This window comes from Megalobrama amblycephala, linkage group LG14, assembly GCF_018812025.1.
Source record: "Megalobrama amblycephala isolate DHTTF-2021 linkage group LG14, ASM1881202v1, whole genome shotgun sequence".
In the NCBI taxonomy this organism is placed as follows: Eukaryota; Metazoa; Chordata; class Actinopteri; order Cypriniformes; family Xenocyprididae; genus Megalobrama; species Megalobrama amblycephala.
The window spans coordinates 13,351,841-13,372,171 of NC_063057.1; the positions used below are offsets into that span (position 1 = coordinate 13,351,841).

Consider the following 20,331-nt stretch of genomic DNA (forward strand, 5'->3'; position numbering starts at 1 on the left):
TAATATAAAATATATATAAATATATATATTTATTTAATCATGCATATATTTCTTAAATATATACATGTATGTGTGTGTATTTATATATACATAATTATTATACACAGAACACACACATATATTACGTAAACACAGACTTTTATTTTGTAAACGATAATTCGCGATTAATCGTTGCACATCCCTAGTCGACCACTAATAGTAGGCTATTTTATGGTCGTTGTTCTTGGTTTATTTTATTTTTTTAAACAAATTATTCATTACTTTCTATTTCATAAATTATTTAATGGGTCCCAATCTGAAACTCAGCTGTGTTATTATTTAACACTATGAGAGATGATGTGGACGAGATTGCTAATTTTGCAGGTAACTAACTATTCTCCAGGTTTTATTTTACTAAAGATGACTGGTAGAGCTAGACCCCCTACCCCCCACCCCCCAAACCCAACTCATCCGCTCTCATATCGAAACGCACATATATAACCAGGCAGCTGCTGCTGCTTGCTTTCAAATCAACAAACGCACACTTATGGGACCTGCTGGCACAGTGCATAATGTTTGACATGTACGTTGGCAACGAATGTGCAAGTGTGCCATAATGTTTATTAACAGTCCTCTACTAAAGAGGGCTACAGATGACTAGCCCTTTATGAGACATAATGCAAACAGACATATCTGGAGTTGATCAGTACAGTGCATGCATCAAGAAAAGTCCCACATACTTAAGTATAGATGTTTGCACTAGTAGGTGCTTGTGTGTTCTCTGATGTGGTTTAATGCTTCACCGACAGTAGATGACGTCTCAAAGCAGGGTGGTGTTTCTGTTTTGACATATATCTAGATGTTCTCAAAGTTTACATTATTCAATACATATTCTTAAATTTGCTCTAATGGCATAGAGATTTTTTTTTTCAACCATGCCATTGTTGCCGTATTTTAAATTCTTAATGTAAGTCATTGTTAAGATCTAGTTTTAAAATTACCAGGTAGTTATGGCGTGAATGCATCATGAGCTTGTTTGAGTAAGGAACAGTAAACGTTGGCTGTTGTTTGTTTGTGGAGTTTGGTGACTGTCTGTCTACGGCTCTACGTAGCTTCATGGAATGCTCTGATGACGTGTGATGTCTGTGCCAGCAGGGTGTGCGAAGGTATGCAGATACATACGTTGACAGGTAGTTAGGACATCCTTTTATTGCATTCAGACCAAATGCAATGATTGGACGAACATTTTTTGGTCCTGAGACTTCCAGAGGAGAGATATGTGCATTTTTTTTTTTTTTATATTTCTTTTATTGATTGCTATCAGCATGTGAAGATAGTTTCAACCAGTATAACAAAAAGTGTTAATGAAAACATTGACTACCCTACATTTAAAAAACATGGATGTCTGCCAACAATTTTGAATGATGACACAACTAACACTGTTTTTGCTCTAAATTTGTCCAATGACAGCCTTTAGGAAACATAATGGCCAAGGACCCATTAATGCTTAAAATCTTTAAGATATCAGCCAAATCACTACGAATATATAATTATTCCCCCCCCAGCCTTAGTTTACAGTACAGCAGATGTCCAGGAGAAATGAAGACCATCTCAAAGCTGTGCATGTTTCTGCTGATCAAATAAGAGCTAGTTAATTAGGGAATAAAGTAGAGCCCTAATTGAGAGAGCCAAGAAAAGGGAAGGGAGATTTTTGGGGGTTTTATTATGTGCATGTTTGAATGTCCTCTTGAAGAATCTGTTGCCTTGTTGCAGTGGGATCCATTTGCTGTGGCCAGACAGTTACACGGGTATAGTCACTGTAATAATGCATAGTTCTTGACCCAATGTCTTTTTAAAATCTAACCAGATTCGAGAAAAATCGTTAAACTTTCATGCATGTGACTCCAGAGGTTAGCTGCACACAGCAAAACTTCAGTCCAGAGCAGAGCAGACACAGTGTTTCATTGAGCCAGGCAGCTGGGGAAGGGTGTGAGGTTACACTAGGATAGGAAGTTGTTTTAGGGGTACTGGCAGTGGCCATAGATGGCTTCCTGTCAGGTTTGACGTCTGCCTTTTTAACCCAAACCCGATGCAAATCATGACCCATATTCGCTAGATGGTTGAATGGAATCTTAAACCTCAAGGTGCGTCTTGTCTGTTTCTCCATCAGTGAACCCTTGTACTTCCTCTTAGAGTCATGCAGACTAAAAACTGCCACACTTCCTGTCTTTCATCTGCCCAACTGTGTTCTTGTGAGTGCATGACAGTGAGTGAGAGAGAGAATCTTCCTGCCTTTTCACTTCTGTCGGAGTGCAACGGTTCTGATTGTAAAAATTCAGTTTGTTTTATTAATCGATTGAAGTTTTCTTCATTATAAGCGAGTTCTGTTGTTAGTTAGTGATGGTATATGCTTCTGGGAAGCCATAAAGGTGCAGTCACATTTACCTTTTGTTTTGTGAAATTTTGCAGACAAAGTCTTTTCCATTGGAATCAACATGATTAGCAATTTTGTCCAAGGGCGAACGATTTTGCAATGCGTATTTCACAGTTCAAGTTGACCAACAGAAAGCTGCTAGGTTTGAAACTGACTTCTGTGTGAGCTGTGAATGTCATAGAGGAGAAGTTGCTGGTAATCATGCCTAGCAGGGGAGACTGTTGCTAATTATCATTAGCTAATGTTATTTAGCTAGCTACCTACCTGTTTGGAGCATCAAAAGCAGAAGTGCAGAAGTTCTCTTATTGGAAAATACATTAAAAAAACTTTATTAGTCCATTTAAATTATTCAGTGTTTTATTGGATTTAGTAAATATTAGTACTCTCTTAAGTATAACTTTTTTTCTTTTTTTTTTTCTTGATTTCTCAAATACTTTATTAATGAGAGGTGTGCTATTACCGGTAGATCAGTATTGCAATTTTATTTTCTCTCTTCCTTCTCTCTTTTTAATTGCCTAATGATAAAAGCGATAAGAAAATCCCATTGACTTGCATTGAAGGTGGGACTCAAGCCATATTTAGAGACTTAAAGGTAGATTCTTTTGACTTCAGCTTGTAAGCAACTACCCAGCAACCACATAGAAAAGCAACCACCCTAACAACACTCTAGCAATGCATTAGCAAGTTTTGCATGCAACCACCACTTCAGAAAATGTAAAAAATCTAGCTAAAGTTGTTGATTTGTGCTTGGAGCTCGGGTGGTCGAGGGGAGCTAATAAAAATAGTTAGCATATTTAGCTTGTGTGAGGGCCTGAGTGTCTATTCTGTCTTGTAGATATGCACCACAAGCTTCAACTGTTTATTTTTCTTCCCACCAACACTAGTAGACTTGAGACACTGTTAGTTGACTGAGGTGTCTGTCTGAGTGGATTACAAAATAGAAATGCTTAGTACAGAATGTCCACAGCCCTTGGCATAAACATAAATATTTTAGACCACAAAGCTCTCACACAGACACTCTTACATTAACTGAACTTGCCTGTGGTAGAATGGTGATGTATTGTCTTTAATCATCTGTAAGTAATGCTGCGCTAACAAGCAGACAGTGTTTTCCACCCTGTTGGCAGTGGGTAAATATTTTGCCTGCACCTCAAGGCCAGCCGTTAGCATTAGGTGTCCGAGAACAAGATTCTCTCCTCTTTGTGTCTGTCTGTAATGATGAATGAATGCGTCTCAGGGAAAAAAAACATGCTGCTACGCTATCGTGCCTTGGCAGTTGATGTCTGCCTGCTGTTTTCATCCTTGGCAATCCAGAATGAACAGGAGGGATTTGCTCCTGCAGGGAGGGGGCAAACCTGGCTATTGTGTTTGTGTCTTTTGCACAAGAGACAGATTTAATTGTAATTGTACCCTGTGACTCATGCTGTTATTCAGCACGGTGGCCACCGACTTCACTAAAAAGACTGAGAACAAACTTTACCTGTATGTCAGCCTGCATACCGGTTTCAATTTTGATCTGATTTTACTTCCTGTCAGTCTGATTTTTCATTCTCGAGAATGAAGTGCACCTACAAGAGAAACTATAACTGGAGAAAAAACAGAAACTAAAATAAAATAAATGTTCATGACTACAAAACTAACTTAAAAATTAAAAATAGCTTCAAATTACATTTATTATACTTCAATATATTGAAGTATATATGGATCCCCTTTTGTCTTAATTCTTCATGGCATAGATTTAACAAGTGCTGGAAACATTCCTCAGAGATTTTGGTCCATATTGACATGATAGCATCACACAGTTGCTACAGATTAGTCAGCTGCACATCCATGATGCGAATCTCCCGTTCCACCACATACCAAATGTGCTCTATTGGATTGAAATCTGGTGACTGTGGAGGGCATTTGAGTGTAGTGAACTCATTGTCATGTTCATGAAACCAGTTTGAAATGATTTGAGCTTTGTGACATGGTGCGTTATCCTGCTAGAATGTGTGTACACTGTGGTCATAAAGAGATGGACATGGTCAGCAACAATACTCAGGTTGGCTGTGGTGTTTAAATGATGCTCAGTTGGTACTAAGGGGCGCAAAGTGTGCCAAGAAAATATCCCCCACAACATGAGCAGCAGCCTGAACTGTTTATACAAGGCAGGATGGATCCATGCTTTCATGTTTACAAAAAATTCTGACCCTACCATCTAAATGTTGCAGCAGAAATTGGGTTTCATTAGACGGGGCAATGTTTTTCCAATCTTCTATTGTCCAATTTTGGTGAGCCTGTGCAAATTGTATCCTCAGTTTCCTGTTCTTAGCTGACAGGAATGGCACCCGGTGTGGTCTTCTGCTGTTGTATCCCATCTGCTTCAAGGTTTGACGTGTTGTGAATTCAGAGATGCTCTTCTGCATACCTCCGTTGTAACGACTGGTTATTTTTGTTATCTGGCCATTCTCCTCTGACCTCTGGCATCAACAAGGCATTTTCGCCCACAGAACTGCCGCTCACTGGATATTTCCTCTTTTTGGACTATTCTCTGTAAACCCTAGAAATGTTTCCCAGTAGTTTCTGAAATACTCAAACCAGCCTATCTGGCACCAACAACCATACCACGTTCAAAGTCACTTAAATTACCTTTCTTCCCCATTCTGATGCTCATTTTGAACTTCATACATACACAGTGACACATTAAATAGCCAAAAATGCCGTCTGATGCTGTACATAAAACTATGTAAAAAATAGTGCAGATGGAAGCCCCAATTACTTTGTTCATTTTTCTGTCAGAAAATGACCAAAATAGCTCTTACTGCATAGAAAGTGTTTTTTGAGCATAAATTCCATGCTGAGTTTGTCCCTTATTTGTCTGTCCTGGCTAGGACATTCTTTTCTCACAACAGACTTCTAAAAGAAGGTGAACCCTAGTGGTTTTCTCCCGCATGTGTGCTGACCACTGACCATTTTGTTCTTTGTTTTTAACCCAAAGGGCAAAGCAGAACAAGGCAGCTTCTCTATAAGATGATGTACCCAAACACATGCTTGTCTGGACCTGTTTGTTCACACAGGTTTATAAACACTCATAATCATCTGTGCATAAGACGGCATTGTGCAACCAACCGCAACAGCTGTTAGCAATCCATGTCTAAGCATGCAATGTTTCAACGTACATGAACGCTAATCCTATCGGTGCTCGCTCTTGTTCCTTAAATGTATCGGATAATTCTGAGTGAGGTGATTGATCAGTCTTTTGAGTGTGTGATTAGATTATGCGTGTGTGTAAAGGAACATTGGCCCAAGGGTCTCCTGTAGATTATGGCTTAATCCATACAAATCCATTGAAGGGGGAGGGAGCAGTGAGATGGAGGAAAACAGGTGGGTGTCAAGGCACTGTCTTGTGAGAAGAAAACACATTTGGGATGCTTTGTCAGCAGCTGGCTGGAGTTGAACAGACATTTAAGTTGCGATTGGTCATAACACACAAGAACCAATGGTGTTTTGCATCATTTGAATATGTGGAAGAGCAAATAAAATTTAAGAGTGAAATTTGTGGTGAATAATGACAAATTTGTGTTTGTTCCTTAATCAAAGCTGCTTCAAAATACTTGTATTATAACATGAATACTGTGGACCACGTAAATGGATTTTTTTCCCTCCTTTGAAGCTTTGTGGAGTCAAAATTGCCTTTTTTTTTGTTTGTTGTAGGGAAAAGGTCAGCTTGGACAATCTGCTGAATATCTCCTTTTGCGTTCCACATTGACAAATCATATTTTATTGGAGCGACTTGACGATTGGATAATGACAGAACTATTTCCTTGATGTGTACAGGATTTATGGACAATTAATAGCGATCTATTTTAAATCTGTGTCACCGATGCCTCAGAGGAGAAGCACGTGCCTTCATTTCTGCCGAAGAATTGATGGAGGACTATTGAATTGTCTTTGTGTACAAATGAAGAGAGATTAAGAGCCAACCACGCTGATGAATGTCTTTAAAAGCAGGAAGGTGGAGAGGAAAATGACCTTTTATTTTTCTTCCCATGCTTGTATGAACCCATCTCTTCCTGTGTAGTCTTTAAGAAGAGGGGAAACGGGCGTCAAAACTGCCTCAAAGACATGAGGAAGGGAGAAAAACCCCTGCAGCCTCCAGGCTTCAGTATTTAGAGTGAGTGTGTGTGTTTATGCCTGTACATGCATGAGCAATTGCTTTTGTGTCTATCCAAAAGGGGCTTAATATATTGGCAAAAGTAGTCCCACGTGTCATTGAGCACAGCCAGACAGCTCAGCATGGTGCTTCTCTACTGGAGGCCTTATGATCACAGCAATGGGCACAGATTCTTTAACAGGTCCGCTGAAGCTACACATATACACACAAACACACTCTCGCCCCTTTATCTTTTATCTCACAAGTCTAGTCGAGAGCGACCTGTACAGGCTGCCAGACAGCAGCATTCCTTCCTGAACGGATTCTGATCTCAGGTGTTAATGTAAGAAAAAAATCGAGGTTGTTGTCTTCAGGATCGTGTTTGTTCCGAGTCTCTGTGTTCATTGGGAATAAGCAGCTAATGATGGTGCTACATCCTTCAGATTTGAATCAGAAAACATTGTGCAGACTCACACTCTTCCTGGGTGTTTCCACTATTCTCTCAGCCTCTGCACATGCTTCTCTGCCTAAAATAAACCTATGATGTTTAACCCCTTGGTGATCACTGCCGCTCACAGCTACAACTGACGACGAAGCCAGCTGGTGTCTTAAAACAGTAAACACTATCCGTCTCTCTCAAGCTCACCCTGTCTCAATTGGTTTCCCTTGTATCACTGTGGAAGACTAGGAGTTGCATAAGAAAAAAAACAAAAAAAACAATTTAATTATCAGTTTATTCATTGAAATAAAACAAGTTAATATTATTGTTGAAAATAATAAAATATATACATAAATTACATTTAAAATTCACAAATAAATGTACATATTTAAAATGTTAATAAAATTGTTAATGGTGCCCTAGAATTAAAAATTGAATTTATCTTGGCATAGTTAAATAACAAGAGTTCAGTACATGGAAATGACATGCAGTGAGTCTCAAACTCCATTGTTTCCTCCTTCTTATATAAATCTCATTTGTTTAAAAGACCCCCAAAGAACAGGCGAATCTCAACATAACACCGACTGTTACGCCCCCAATATTTGCATATGCCAGCCCATGTTCAAAGCATTAGACAAGGGCAGCCAGTTAACGTCTGGATCTGTGCACAGCTGAATCATCAGACTAGGTAAGCAAGCAAGAACAATAGTTAAATATGGCAGATGGAGCAATAATAACTGACATGATCCATGATAGCATGATATTTTTAGTGATATTTGTAAACTGTCTTTCTAAATGTTTTGTTAGCATGTTGTTAATGTACTGTTAAATGTGGTTAAAGTTACCATCGTTTCTTACTGTATTCACGGAGACAAGACTGTCGTTATTTTTATTATTAAACACTTGCAGTCTGTACAATTCATAAACACAACTTCATTCTTTATAAATCTCTCCAACAGTGTAGCATTACAGAGCATAGCCTCAAACTCATTGCAGAATCAAATGTAAACATCCAAATAAATACAATACTCACATAATCCGATGTATGCATGCAGCTTGCATGACGAACACTTTGTAAAGATCCATTTTGAGGGTTATATTAGCTGTGTGAACTTTGTTTATGCTGTTCAAGGCAAGCGCGAGCTCCGTGGGCGGAGAGCACGAGAATTTAAAGGGGCCGCAGCCTGAATCGGCACATTTATAATGATGCCCCAAAATAGGCAGTTAAAATTAATTTTAAAAAACCTATGGGGTATTTTGAGCTGAAACTTCACAGACACATTCAGGGGACACCTTAGACTTATATTACATCTTTGATGGCACCTTTAATATTTAAAATTTAGTTCTATAGTAACAAAAATATAACAAAATCATAAATTCAACTTTTTGAATTTTTTACTTTTTATTTATTTATCGTTAAAGGGTTAGTTCACCCAAAAATGAAAATTCTGTCATTAATTACTCACCCTCATGTCTTTCTACACCCGTAAGACCTTAGATATTTTTCATAAAATCCGATGGCTCAGTGAGGTCTCCGTTACCAGCAAGACAATTAACACTTTCAATGCCCAGAAAGTTCATGTGACCACAGTGGTTCAATCTTAATGCTATGAAGCGACGAGAATGCTTTTTGTGTGGCAAAAAAACAAAATAACAACTTTATTCAATTTCGAATCAGTGGTTCGGAGTGCGTATCAAACTGACAAAGTCACGCCCCCAGTTGTGAACCATTGAAATTTCGAAACGCTTATGATGTAACAAAGCCTCGTTTACTGAAATCACTTGACTTTCATGATCTGAACCACTGATTCAAAAGAAAAGATTCGTAAAGCTTTAAAGCTTCATGAAGCAGTGTTTTGAAATCATTCATCACTAGATATTGTTGAATAAAGTCGTTATTTTGTTTTTTTGGCGCACAAAAAGTATTCTCGTCGCTTCATAAGATTAAGGTTGAACCACTGTAGTCACGTGAACTGTTTTAAATACGTCTTTAGTACCTTTCTGGGCATTGAAAGTGTTCATTTTCTTGCTGTCAATGGAGGCCTCACCGAGTCATCGGATTTTATAAAAAATATCTTAATTTGTGTTCCAAAGATGAACGAAGGTCTTACGGGTGTGAAACGACATGAGGGTGAGTAATTAATGACAGAATTTTCATTTGTCATAGGTGAACTATCACTTAATTAAATTTTGTTAAATGCCTTTAAATGTCAATTTAAACATTTGTATAAATTTTTCTATATATTTTTTAATAAAAATAATACATTTTAAAGCGGCACTGCTAATTTTCCTTAGCATCTGCTATTCGTGAATAGATCTTCAGTTCTGGTCTTTTGTTTTTATGTATTTAAATGATTGAATATTGAAAATGATTCTTGAACCTTTCGTGGTATAAAACTCATTGGCTCCACAATGTCGGATTTTAGGGGATAAATCTCTGTGTAATTACAGTCATCAGGTTCATGAAACTTGAGACTCTGGCATCGAAAAGCTACAATGAACGATAATCGTAAAGAGAGCAGCTTCCACACTTCTCCTGGGAGCCGCACAGTCTTTCGCACCATATGTTTTAAGAAGACCACTTGAAATTGACAGCTCTGTTTCCCAGTAGAGCCGAGAATCATCATTTGATACAAGCACCCTTGAGACGAGCACTCAGCTGGTTAAACTCTCGCACAAGTCACAGGACACATCACGGTTTCAACAGAGCGTAAACATTTTGCCTTCATGAGCCAGTCTGGGCCGCGTGAGTGTATGCTTTGAGTCACAGTGCAGCCTACACAACAGCTGACACATGACACACACTATAGCATCATCAAAATACGGACAATGACAATGGCAGAGTCTGCTTGAGAACTGTGTTTTGGATGCATGTTGTGTTCAAGCCGAGATGGCAGACTGTGTGTGAGTTTTTGAGAGCGTCGGGTCTCTGTCATGGTCTTGGTGTGGTGGTGAGCGTGTATTGTCTTGCTCAGCGAGGGTCTGACTGCTGCTCTCTGTGCCAGCAATATGAGAAGTGACAGCCTGACAACCATAGCTAATGACGGGAGTGTCGTATTGAGTTGCCCTGATGCCCTGTGTGTGGGTCAGACCCACGGATTGTGTTTTTGCTATCCGATCTGCTGAGCTGAACCTCTTGATAATTATTGATGGTCAGAGAATAAAGGCTAAGTGAGAAACTTGGTTTGTGAGATTAATCTGTTGGTCTGAATGTGTTCTTTTTGTAAGTTGAAAGGTCATTTTAGTGCCTCATCCCAGTTGTATTTTCTCTTAACTTGAGGTTAATTGTTATTTTAATTTGAATGATGAGTCTCTTATTTCATCCTGATTAAAGTTAATTCAACTTTTTCCTATGTGCAATTTTTATTAAGTTTTTTCTATATATTAATTGTGAATTTTGTTTGATTTTGCTTTTGATCAAAGCTCTTAAGTTTGCCTTAACAGATTTCATTTAGCATTGAGAGTAAACATGAAGTCACAATCCTGAGTGGACTCAACGAATTTGTAGTGAAGTTTTATGGACCACAAGGAAGTAAGTCTGTTTTTAAATTGTTTACATATATAGACCTTATGAAAACAAGTCACATTTCACCCCAAAATCAAAAGAAAAAAGCCTGTTTTAAAGGATTAGTTCACTTTCAAATGAACTATTACCCCAAGCTTTACTCGCCCTCAAGCCATCCTAGGTGTATATGACTTTCTTCTTTCTTATGAACACATTCGGAGATATATTAATAAATATCCTGACGCATCCGAGCTTTATAATGGCAGTGAGTGATGCCAATGAGTATTAAGCTGAAGAAAGTGGTTCCATCCACATCCATCCATCATAAACGTACTCCACACGTCTCCGGGGGAAGCGTTGTGTTTGTGTAAAAAAAAAAAAAAAAAAAAAATTCCATATTTAATCAAGTTATGAAGTAAAAGACTGCTTCCATATTCAACTTAAGAAAAAACGGAACTGGCGTTGCATCAGTTAAGATTTTTCCGTAAGTTTAATAGGGAAGGCGTAGGATGTAGCGTAAGCTTTTTGAACTGCTAGAGTTGTACACTTTCTTATTTCTTATTCACTTTCTTATATTATTATTTTGTGTCACTTTCTATATTTATTAATATATCTCTGATTGTGTTCATCAGAATGAAAAAAGTCATATACACCTAGAATGGCTGTAGCATGGGGTAATTTTCATTTTAAAGTGAACTTATCCTTTAAGACCATAAGATTTTTGACATTTATGACATCATTTTCATGACAATTAAGAGAGCCCCCCCCCCCCCCCAAAATAAATAATGTAATATATTTAAAAAAGAAAAAAAAATATATATATATATATATATATATATATATATATATATATATATATATATATATCAAATAGTCATAAATAATGTAATTATATTAAATACAAATAAATGTGCAAAATAATAATGCAAAAATAAAATAAAATCATGCTTTTTTTTAACACACAAATCAAAGGCTTCTAAATGATTCTGTATCATTACAGTAATTTCTTCTTTCTTTCTTTTTGGAGTGAAATACGACCCAGTCATGTCCTTGACAGGTTTCGTGACATTCACAGAGTCAGTTTCTTTACCTAGCTATCACGTGAAGCAATGATGACACTTTTGCATATTTAAACATGCCTATCTTGCACAACTTTTGGTTTGGGACATGCCGTCATTGTTCACTCAGAAAACATCTCGTGACCCTTTTTAATTGTCATATCATCTGCTGTTAAATGATCTTTCCTCCCGCTCCACTTTGAGAGGTAGGAGCAGGTCCTATCCGCAACCTCTGCGGCTAGGCTTTACCTTTCTGAGTTTGAGTCTGTGGCCACAAGGGTCAGATTGCAGAAGGCTATTCTTGGAGTGAGCACACGTTGCACCATACCACCATATCACGCGAGGCCAACAGCACAGCTTCCCTGTCCACATGTGTACACACCCACACATCTGTCATTACACATATAATTAATAATTATCTAATTAAGTATTACAGTTACACCCACACACCGTCACTTTTGAACACAAAGACCTTTACAGTTAGTCATTTAGAGTTTGCGTTATAAGCATTACTGCTTGTCTTTTTAAAGTCTGTGTTACATGTTAGAGGAGATGTGAATTGTTTCTTGAATAGTCATGCGTGTCTCTGTTTTTCCTGTCAGCACCGTATGAAGGGGGCGTATGGAAGGTGCGAGTAGATCTTCCAGACAAATACCCCTTCAAATCTCCCTCTATAGGTACAGTATTACTATGCATGTTTCCCAAAGAGCCATTATCAGCTGAGTGCTCTTCAAAAACCACACACATTGGTGTAGTTGTGAAATGATGGGTTGAGTACATTCGACACAGTCACACTTAAGGTGTGTATGGTGGAAAAAGTACATGACATCCCTGTGATGTCATATTTAATGGTCTGTAAAGATGGTGTGATAGGAGAGAGGTTAGGAAAAGCCAGTGTTGTGCATTTGTATCCAAGACCATTTTAAGACCATTAAGATTTTTTTATATTTATGACATAATTTTCATGATGATTAATGATCTCCTGACCCAATTTTTAATTATTGCAATTCAAAGCATTTTAATTTGAATAATTTAAATAAATGTTAAAGTTTTATCTGGATAAATAAATGGTAAATAAATAAAATATAAAAAATTTATATTTATTTAATGAATATTTAATACAGTAATTTGAATTGGGGAAATAGTCATAAATAATATAAAGCAAAATACTAATTTATGCTATTTAATTAGTTTTAAAAAGTCTAAGGAAATGTATGCAATCAAATGCAGTCTATCTATGATCTCATTCCATCTTTCTTTTTCAATCTCTTTCCAGGATTTATGAATAAGATTTTTCATCCGAACATCGATGAAGCGTAAGTCTCTTTAGTCTGAGTCTGAATTTGCCTTCTGAATTTACTGTGGAACACAAAAGGAGATATTTTGACTAATGTTCATGCTGCTTTTTCCCACATATTCAAAACATTCAGTGATCAGGGGCCATCAAGCTCCAAAAAGGACCAAAAGTGTTATAAAAGTAGTCAAAAGACTTAAACACAGTCTTTCAAAAACATTAAATAGTTTTGTGAAGAATATATTTCCTTAAATCCTCCTTTCCAGTCCTCAGATCGCATATCTTGACTCTACAAGTCATGCAATGGTAGACATCAACGATTTTTTTTCAGCAGTATTTTAGTTTTTTTTTTTTTTAATTAGCCTTTATTTTAATATTTTCAATTTTAATTTTAGTTTAAGTTTCAGTAATTTTGTTCATTTAAAAAAATATATATTTCTATATAGATTTAATTTATTTTTATTTCGGTTTCTGTTAAAATTATTTTTAAATAACTTATTTCATAGCCAAGGTAAAATGTCATATTTTCAAGTTTTTCATTAATATTTTATTTTATTTCAATCCCAATAACAATTACAATAACAACACTGGTTTTCAGAATAAATGTTCTTTTTTTCATTTCTGGGTGACTATTTTAATGTCTATTCACATTAAAAGCGATATGACAAAGCAAAGAAAAATGCTGTTCATACTGAGGTCAAAGTGAAGAGAAAACTTTGCATACCTGCAAAGTGTAATGGGTAACACTGTTCTGGAATGGAGAAGTGGAGGCCAACAATGGGATGGGGTGTCATTGTAGATCACAGTATAATGATATTAATTTTGGTCATTGCCCCTATTCTAATGCCAAGACTGTTATTCTTTGTCCAGGTCAGGGACCGTGTGTTTAGATGTGATCAACCAGACATGGACCGCTCTTTATGGTATGTATATGTGATCTTGGTCACTGTGCATATGTCTGCTTTCACATTGAGAATAATGCAAAGCAAGCCATTGCTTGCATTGATGCAGCCTGAGGAGTAGAATAAAGTCTCCGGCCCCTTAGAGAGGACCGTGGTGCACAGTAATCCTCTTAACCTCTCTGAATGAGCTAATACCTGCAAGGTCAGAAAACAGCATCAGCTCACCTAACAACCACACTTAAACTGCCCATTCCTGCCAGCAATCATTCACAACAACGTTGTCTTGTCTTTTTGCAGCTGTCGCCCCATTTTTGTATTTATAATAATATAATAGATTGTCACAATTTAAGGAAAATTGTAATTTTTATTCAATACTAGTGTAGTTAAGTTGTTTGCAGCCTAGTGTTGAAGATATTATTCTGAAATACTTGATTCTGATTGGTCTACATTCCATGTTCAAATAGTTTTATCATACAGAGATGTCATGTTTCAGTAGTGAAATTTTATGATTCTGTTTGGTACCAAAGCATCACTTTGCGGTCCTCTTTTTTTTTTTTTTTCCTGCAAAATAATGAAAACTCAAATCAATCTTGTTTTTTATTTTATATTTTTATTTTTATTTTTATTATATATAGGGCTGTTATTAGATTAATTTTTTTTTAATCGTGCACCCTTAATCGCTATTAATTGCACACTTACCGTGAAATTAAGCATACACCATTTATCTTGTTTAACATGTCCATTTTGCCATCATTGCCTATATCCAGCAAAGTAAACCATCAGATTGAAGTGTGATTTTCACAAAACTGTATTTTTCAGCTTTTTCCAAGGTGAATTTTGATGTCTTTCCAAAAACGGACACCAAATGATATGATTTCATATAATTCATACATTTATGCAGGCTACACCAAAGCACCCATAAAAAAATTCACAGCAAAAAAAAAAAGTTTCAGAATTCACAGTGTATAGTATGTGCAACAGCAACGAGCTTGTTTACATTTTAGACAAGTCTAGTTGCGAGACTGAACAGGACCACATGGAGATGCCTAAACCTAAACCAACCGCCTTGACTTGCATATATACTAAAGTACACAGCAACATACACAGGACAAATCCAAACATTATCCTGAATGTGTGTGAAAACAACATGAATGTACTGAAGTGTGTCTGTGCATAAATACAAATTGCGATCAGTGTGTCGAGAGCGCTTGTACATGATTTGTTTGCGCATCAATATAACAGATTCGCGCTTGCTTCTGTACGTCACCGCAATCTTCTTTACTTTGATTGCAATCCTCATCTATCAATACTTTCATAGCAAGAAGCTGGTTTGCTTTATCCAGCCGAGAATCATAGTTTTCATATCATCTGGCCATACAGCGTGTGGGATGTTTTGGTGATATATATATATAATATACTCAGCTGCTTTATTTCATTGTCCACGTTGTGTTTGTATAATAGTGACAGCTAGAACGTACAGTACTGGTTATGAGAGAAAAGAGAAGGACAGAAAGAGAAAGAGAGAGAGAGAGATCTATGTCTACAGCCCCCACACTGAAAGGGAGATTAGGCCATAATCATGTCACTCACCACAAATCCTCCATTTTGTGCTGTATGTAAGGCTCATAACATAAGACTTTTACTCTGCTCCTGTATTAAAGGCTCTACTTCCTCTCTTTCACTCTCCTCACAGATCTCACCAATATCTTCGAGTCGTTCTTGCCACAGTTACTGGCCTACCCGAACCCCATTGACCCTCTGAACGGGGATGCGGCAGCCATGTACTTGCACCGGCCAGAGGACTACAAACAGAAAATCAAAGGTGATTTGGAGAATTGCAGTCTTTGACTTGGTGTTCTCTTGATTTAACCTCCATCTGGCCTCTGGTTTTATATCTGTCACCATGTTTCACATCACCACTTTATAATATCTTCTGCTCTGAAAAATTTATGTGTGTAAGGTTTATGTTTAGAGTAGTATACTAGCAACATACTGCACTTAATATTTTTGCAGTATGAATACTGTGCACAGTATTCACGTTTTCTGTATGCGTGGATGACCTACATTATTTGCAGAAACGTGCAGTATACAAACAGGGCAAGCTTTATATTGCTTGACCTGAGCTTCCATTCCAATGAGATGTGTGAAGTGGTCAAAAGTGATGTCCGGCCGAGGAAAACTGACATCTTTAAAAACATCTATTAAACATTTTGTAAGCATATTGCATAGTTGTGCTTGGACCATTCTTTTATTTGCGATAACACAATGAAACATGCAGAATTGCAGATGTAATTTTTTGGCCTGGCTGTAATACAAATAAATTATGAACACATGTAAAACAAGAGAGAACTGATAGGAACGACTGATTATGTTTATCATTGTATGCTTTTTCCTGTGAGATTTTAGTTTTTTTATGCTTTTTTAATTTTTGCATGGAAAAAACCAAACAAACTGTAGTTTGCCTTTTTTGCCAAATAGTTTTGTTAGATAAATATTTTAACCAAGTTAAGTGTTTTGTTCTTCCCTCATATTTAAGATTTTAAAAAAAAGTAAAAATATATTATTCTCACATTTTGATGGTTTAATCAAATTTGTAGGGTCATTTAAACCAATTATCTCCTCCGGACATCACTTTTGGCCGCCACTGTATATCAGTCATATAACTTATTCGTGCAAAAATTAAGACTTTTTGAATTAAAAAAAGCCAAATTACTGTCTTTACCATTGTATTTCTAAGAAAATGCAATTGATGATTTTATTGATGATTTTAATGCTTTTCATTCAGCAAATTGAGTTTCCAAAAGCAAGTTAATGGATGACCATGTGTGACATATTTTTATATAATAAAATATTTTGGTAAAAACTCACTACTGTTAAAGTTGGGGGTCAGTATGACTTAAATTTTTTTATATATATATATGTGTGTGCATTTACATTAATTTATTGATATAAAAGTGTGATAAACTTTTTTTTTTTTTTTTTTTTTTTTTTTTTTCGTAGTTAAATACGTTTTGGCTTTTTGTGTCTGACTATATATTTTCCCCACCCATCTCTTTCTGTCTTCCTGTTTCTATTCAGAATACATCCAGAAATATGCAACAGAGGAGGCTCTGAAGGAGCAGGAGGAAGGAGCGGGCGACTCCTCATCAGAAAGCTCCATGTCTGACTTTTCAGAGGACGAAGCTCAGGACATGGAGTTGTAGTTAAGGGCGACAGTTTCTCCCCTTTACCACAGAGACTATATTATTTCCTAACCATGCGAAGCAGACTATAAAAGATTCATATTTAAACAAGGTGATTTTTTTTTTTTTTTTTTTTATCGTTATTATTACTAAACCAGGATTTTTATGGATATCTAGCGTTGACGATGAATACGGCACACTCTCTAGGTGTTCTATCTCTACTTCTTGGTGGTTGTTTTTTTTCCCCCCTTTTTTTTTCTCTCTTTCACTCTCTCACTCGCTCTCTCCGACACCCCAACAAAAGAAAGGCTTGTAGTGTTTCCCCCTTGATTCCACGTCGGTAGCTGCGTAGCTGGAATGCATGTCATCGCCTCCCTAATCCACCTTTTCCGACGCAGACTGACCGGACAGAGGCTGTATTTAACCGGGGGGTGCCCTTGTGATGTTACTAACGTACTGAGAGTTGTGTCCGTGATGCTCTGATATATGAATCCCCTCAGCTTAGACCTTTTGCAAGGACAGTCTTCAGGTGGAGTTGTTGCAGTTGGATCGGACACGTTTTGCCTCATTTCTTCCCTTCACCTCAGCGGTTTGATCGATCCTGTTCAGTCATCCCAGCGCAAGTCATTTCGAATTATCGTTGCTTCCCTGGTTGTCCTGTTTTTTGTTTTTTTTTTCCTCTCTCATTTGTTTCAACAGCTGTTTTAATATAGAAACGCTCAAGTGGGGAATTTTTCTTTTCTCCTTTTTTTTTTTTATTTGGGTCTCACCTTGAGGGGAAGTTTCCACGCTGTACATTTAAAGCAATCATCAGGATTTTACAGAACGTCGCACACATTCTGCTCACCAATCAAGCCCATGATACAGCGCCGGCGGAAAATATCAGTACGACTCCCTTTAAGTTCCTCGAGCGTCTTTTTAAAGAGGATGTAAATGTAGAGGCTAGCACACCGAAGCTCAACTGTTCCACTAGCTCGATGTTTCTGGCTTTTGTTCCCTTGTTGTGGAAGTCCCACACCACAAAACGTGGCTCTACACTGTGTGACCTTCACAAAACAACCAGGAAGTGACTCTCCTGCTTTACGGAGCACAAATCTTTTATTTTGTACCAACATTGTATGCACAGAGTGTTTGTCTTTTTTCCTCTTTCTGTCTCGCACCCTCTCCCTATTTACGAGCATCTTTTTTGTACATTTGTTGTATGATGCGGAAGTGGAGTCGTGTAGGACATTGTTGGTCTAGCATAGAAGAAACCTTAAAGAGAAAAGAGACAAAAAAAAAAGAAAAGACTTTTACTAACATTTGTAGAGTTCATCATCTTTTCCTATTGCTTGTGCATAACTATGATAGCTGTTGTTTGACCTCATGTAGATCTAGTTAGTTTTACTGGGTGGTGAAATCAAAAATAGTTGTTCATATGGATTTAAGGTTTCGTAACCTGCTTGTCCGAATACAGATATTATTCGAAGGATCCCATATGGTAAGATCTGCCTCGGAACTACTTGTGGTTTTAGGAGAAGGCCGAGTAACATTCACTAATGCTGAGGTGGGGTTTTGCCGCGACGGTGTGGAAAACGGGCAGATATCTTCTGTATAAAGAGCTTTTGAATTTCAACATCTGCAGATATCATCAGTGGCATGTTGGTAACATGAAGAACCAGATTTAGTTTGTGTGCGTGTGTGTGTTTTGCAGTATTCTCACAAATCTCGCATTCTGAATGCACTTGCAGATTCCTTCATCATCCAAAATGTAAATGAAACGGGGTTGAAGTGTAGCGTACGACGTTTCAAAACAGACGTCGACCCCAGCGGAATGGCATTAGGGGAGGTGTTTCAGTTCGGCTCGTGCGATCGATCCAGAGCTGCCTATATTTATCCCATGGCTTTTTTTTTTTTTTTTTTTACGTTCTCTCCAGTTATTCATTACTAATTAACTCAATGCTTTATGGGCAAAGCATTTGACCTTGTTTTAGCCCGAGTCAAGAATTTGCCAAATTGTGCAATGAAAAGTCTCAGTTGAACATTTTTGAGTCTAAATCTGTTGATGGGGGTTCATATTTTCAAGTAAAAAGAAGAAAAACATCACTTATATGCAGTATTGTATTAAGAGGAAGTTATGATAGTCACAAGGAGAGAGATGGCATATGTTTAGAGAGGGCTTTGTTTCTCATCTTTCAGATATGTATAGAAGAAAATGCTTCTTGGTTGAGGTTTGGTTGCCATGGTAAACATTTTGCCATGCCAAGCCACACACACCCTGACAAACACAACAGACTCAGCTTCTCTGTTTCATTTCTGCTTCATTTTTGATCCCTGGACTTTAATACGAGAGGCAAAATGTGGAGATTTAATTTGAAATATATATTTTTCCTTTGTTTTTAAATGTCATGTCAAAGAGTAAAATGACTAAAGAATCTGAGAATCTCAAATAAACAAATGTATAAGTGTGCTTCCAATATAATTAGAAGTTATAAAGATTTTTTTTGTGAATTTATTTACTAATTTTTGGATTCCTATTTTTCCCCTCATGTCAATAACAGAGGCATACTTCTGGAGCAGGTAATATTTGCTGAAAAGTTTTTTTTTTTTTTTTTGGGATTGAAGGGAGTTTTTTTTTTTATTATTATTATTATTATTATTGTTTAGTGGGTGGGGTGGAATAAATAATTACAGTGTGTCCTTTGTGTTTTGCACCCATAAGCCCCCAGTGCTTACACACAAAATGTGCACAAACATTGCACACATTCACATCCAGGGGACAGCAGTTATTAATGTCGTGGTCTCCAGCTGTTTGTTTGCCTGAGAGAGAGAAAGAGAGAGAGAGAGAGAAAGGAAGAAGAGATCTGTCTTCCGGCTGCTGCCGTGGTCTCAGAGGCTCCCCCTGCTGGCCTCTCAGCCAATGGCATCGCGTCTCTTGCATTAGTGTTGACGAGCTCTCCAGTGCACTTTGCATGCGTCCGGTGTAGAGTCCAGTCTAGTTGAGTCCTGGCTGTCCACTCCTTTAGTCCCTTATACCTGTGCTTCAAGAGGGTGCTCAGACATGGGGCTTATGTGGGCACACAGCATGGATTTTTTTTAATAGTATCTGTATCTAGTACCTAGTGTGTGATACGCTGATTTAAAAAAGAAAAATACACTTTTTTTTTTTTTTTTTTTTTTTTACACTTTTTTTTTTAATTATTATTTTTATCCCAGGTATTATGGTAATTTGCCCCTTTTATTTCCTTAACCATTAATCTTACTCTATTTTTGCCATTCTTTATTTTCTTTTGCATTGTGAAGTGGGCATGCCTGTCACAAAGGACAAATGCTCTTTATCTATAGGATTATAATCTCTTAAATAGCTGTGTACAGTAAACTGTAATAACTTCTTTTTTAATAAAATATTAAATATGTGTACAAA

At 37.1% G+C, this 20,331-nt stretch overlaps 1 protein-coding gene across 1 annotated transcript in view; it reads left to right on the forward strand.

Annotated features, from left to right (window-relative positions):
- ube2h (ubiquitin-conjugating enzyme E2H (UBC8 homolog, yeast)) overlaps positions 1 to 20,331 on the forward strand; it is a 34,376-nt gene extending 14,045 nt beyond the window's left edge. Inside the window, exons 2-7 of the mRNA XM_048157173.1 lie at positions 10,443 to 10,519; positions 12,153 to 12,227; positions 12,827 to 12,866; positions 13,715 to 13,767; positions 15,440 to 15,568; positions 16,825 to 20,331. Of these exons, the coding sequence (XP_048013130.1) occupies positions 10,443 to 10,519; positions 12,153 to 12,227; positions 12,827 to 12,866; positions 13,715 to 13,767; positions 15,440 to 15,568; positions 16,825 to 16,949 (499 nt within the window). The 3' untranslated portion in view covers positions 16,950 to 20,331. The remainder of the gene's footprint in view (positions 1 to 10,442; positions 10,520 to 12,152; positions 12,228 to 12,826; positions 12,867 to 13,714; positions 13,768 to 15,439; positions 15,569 to 16,824) is intronic.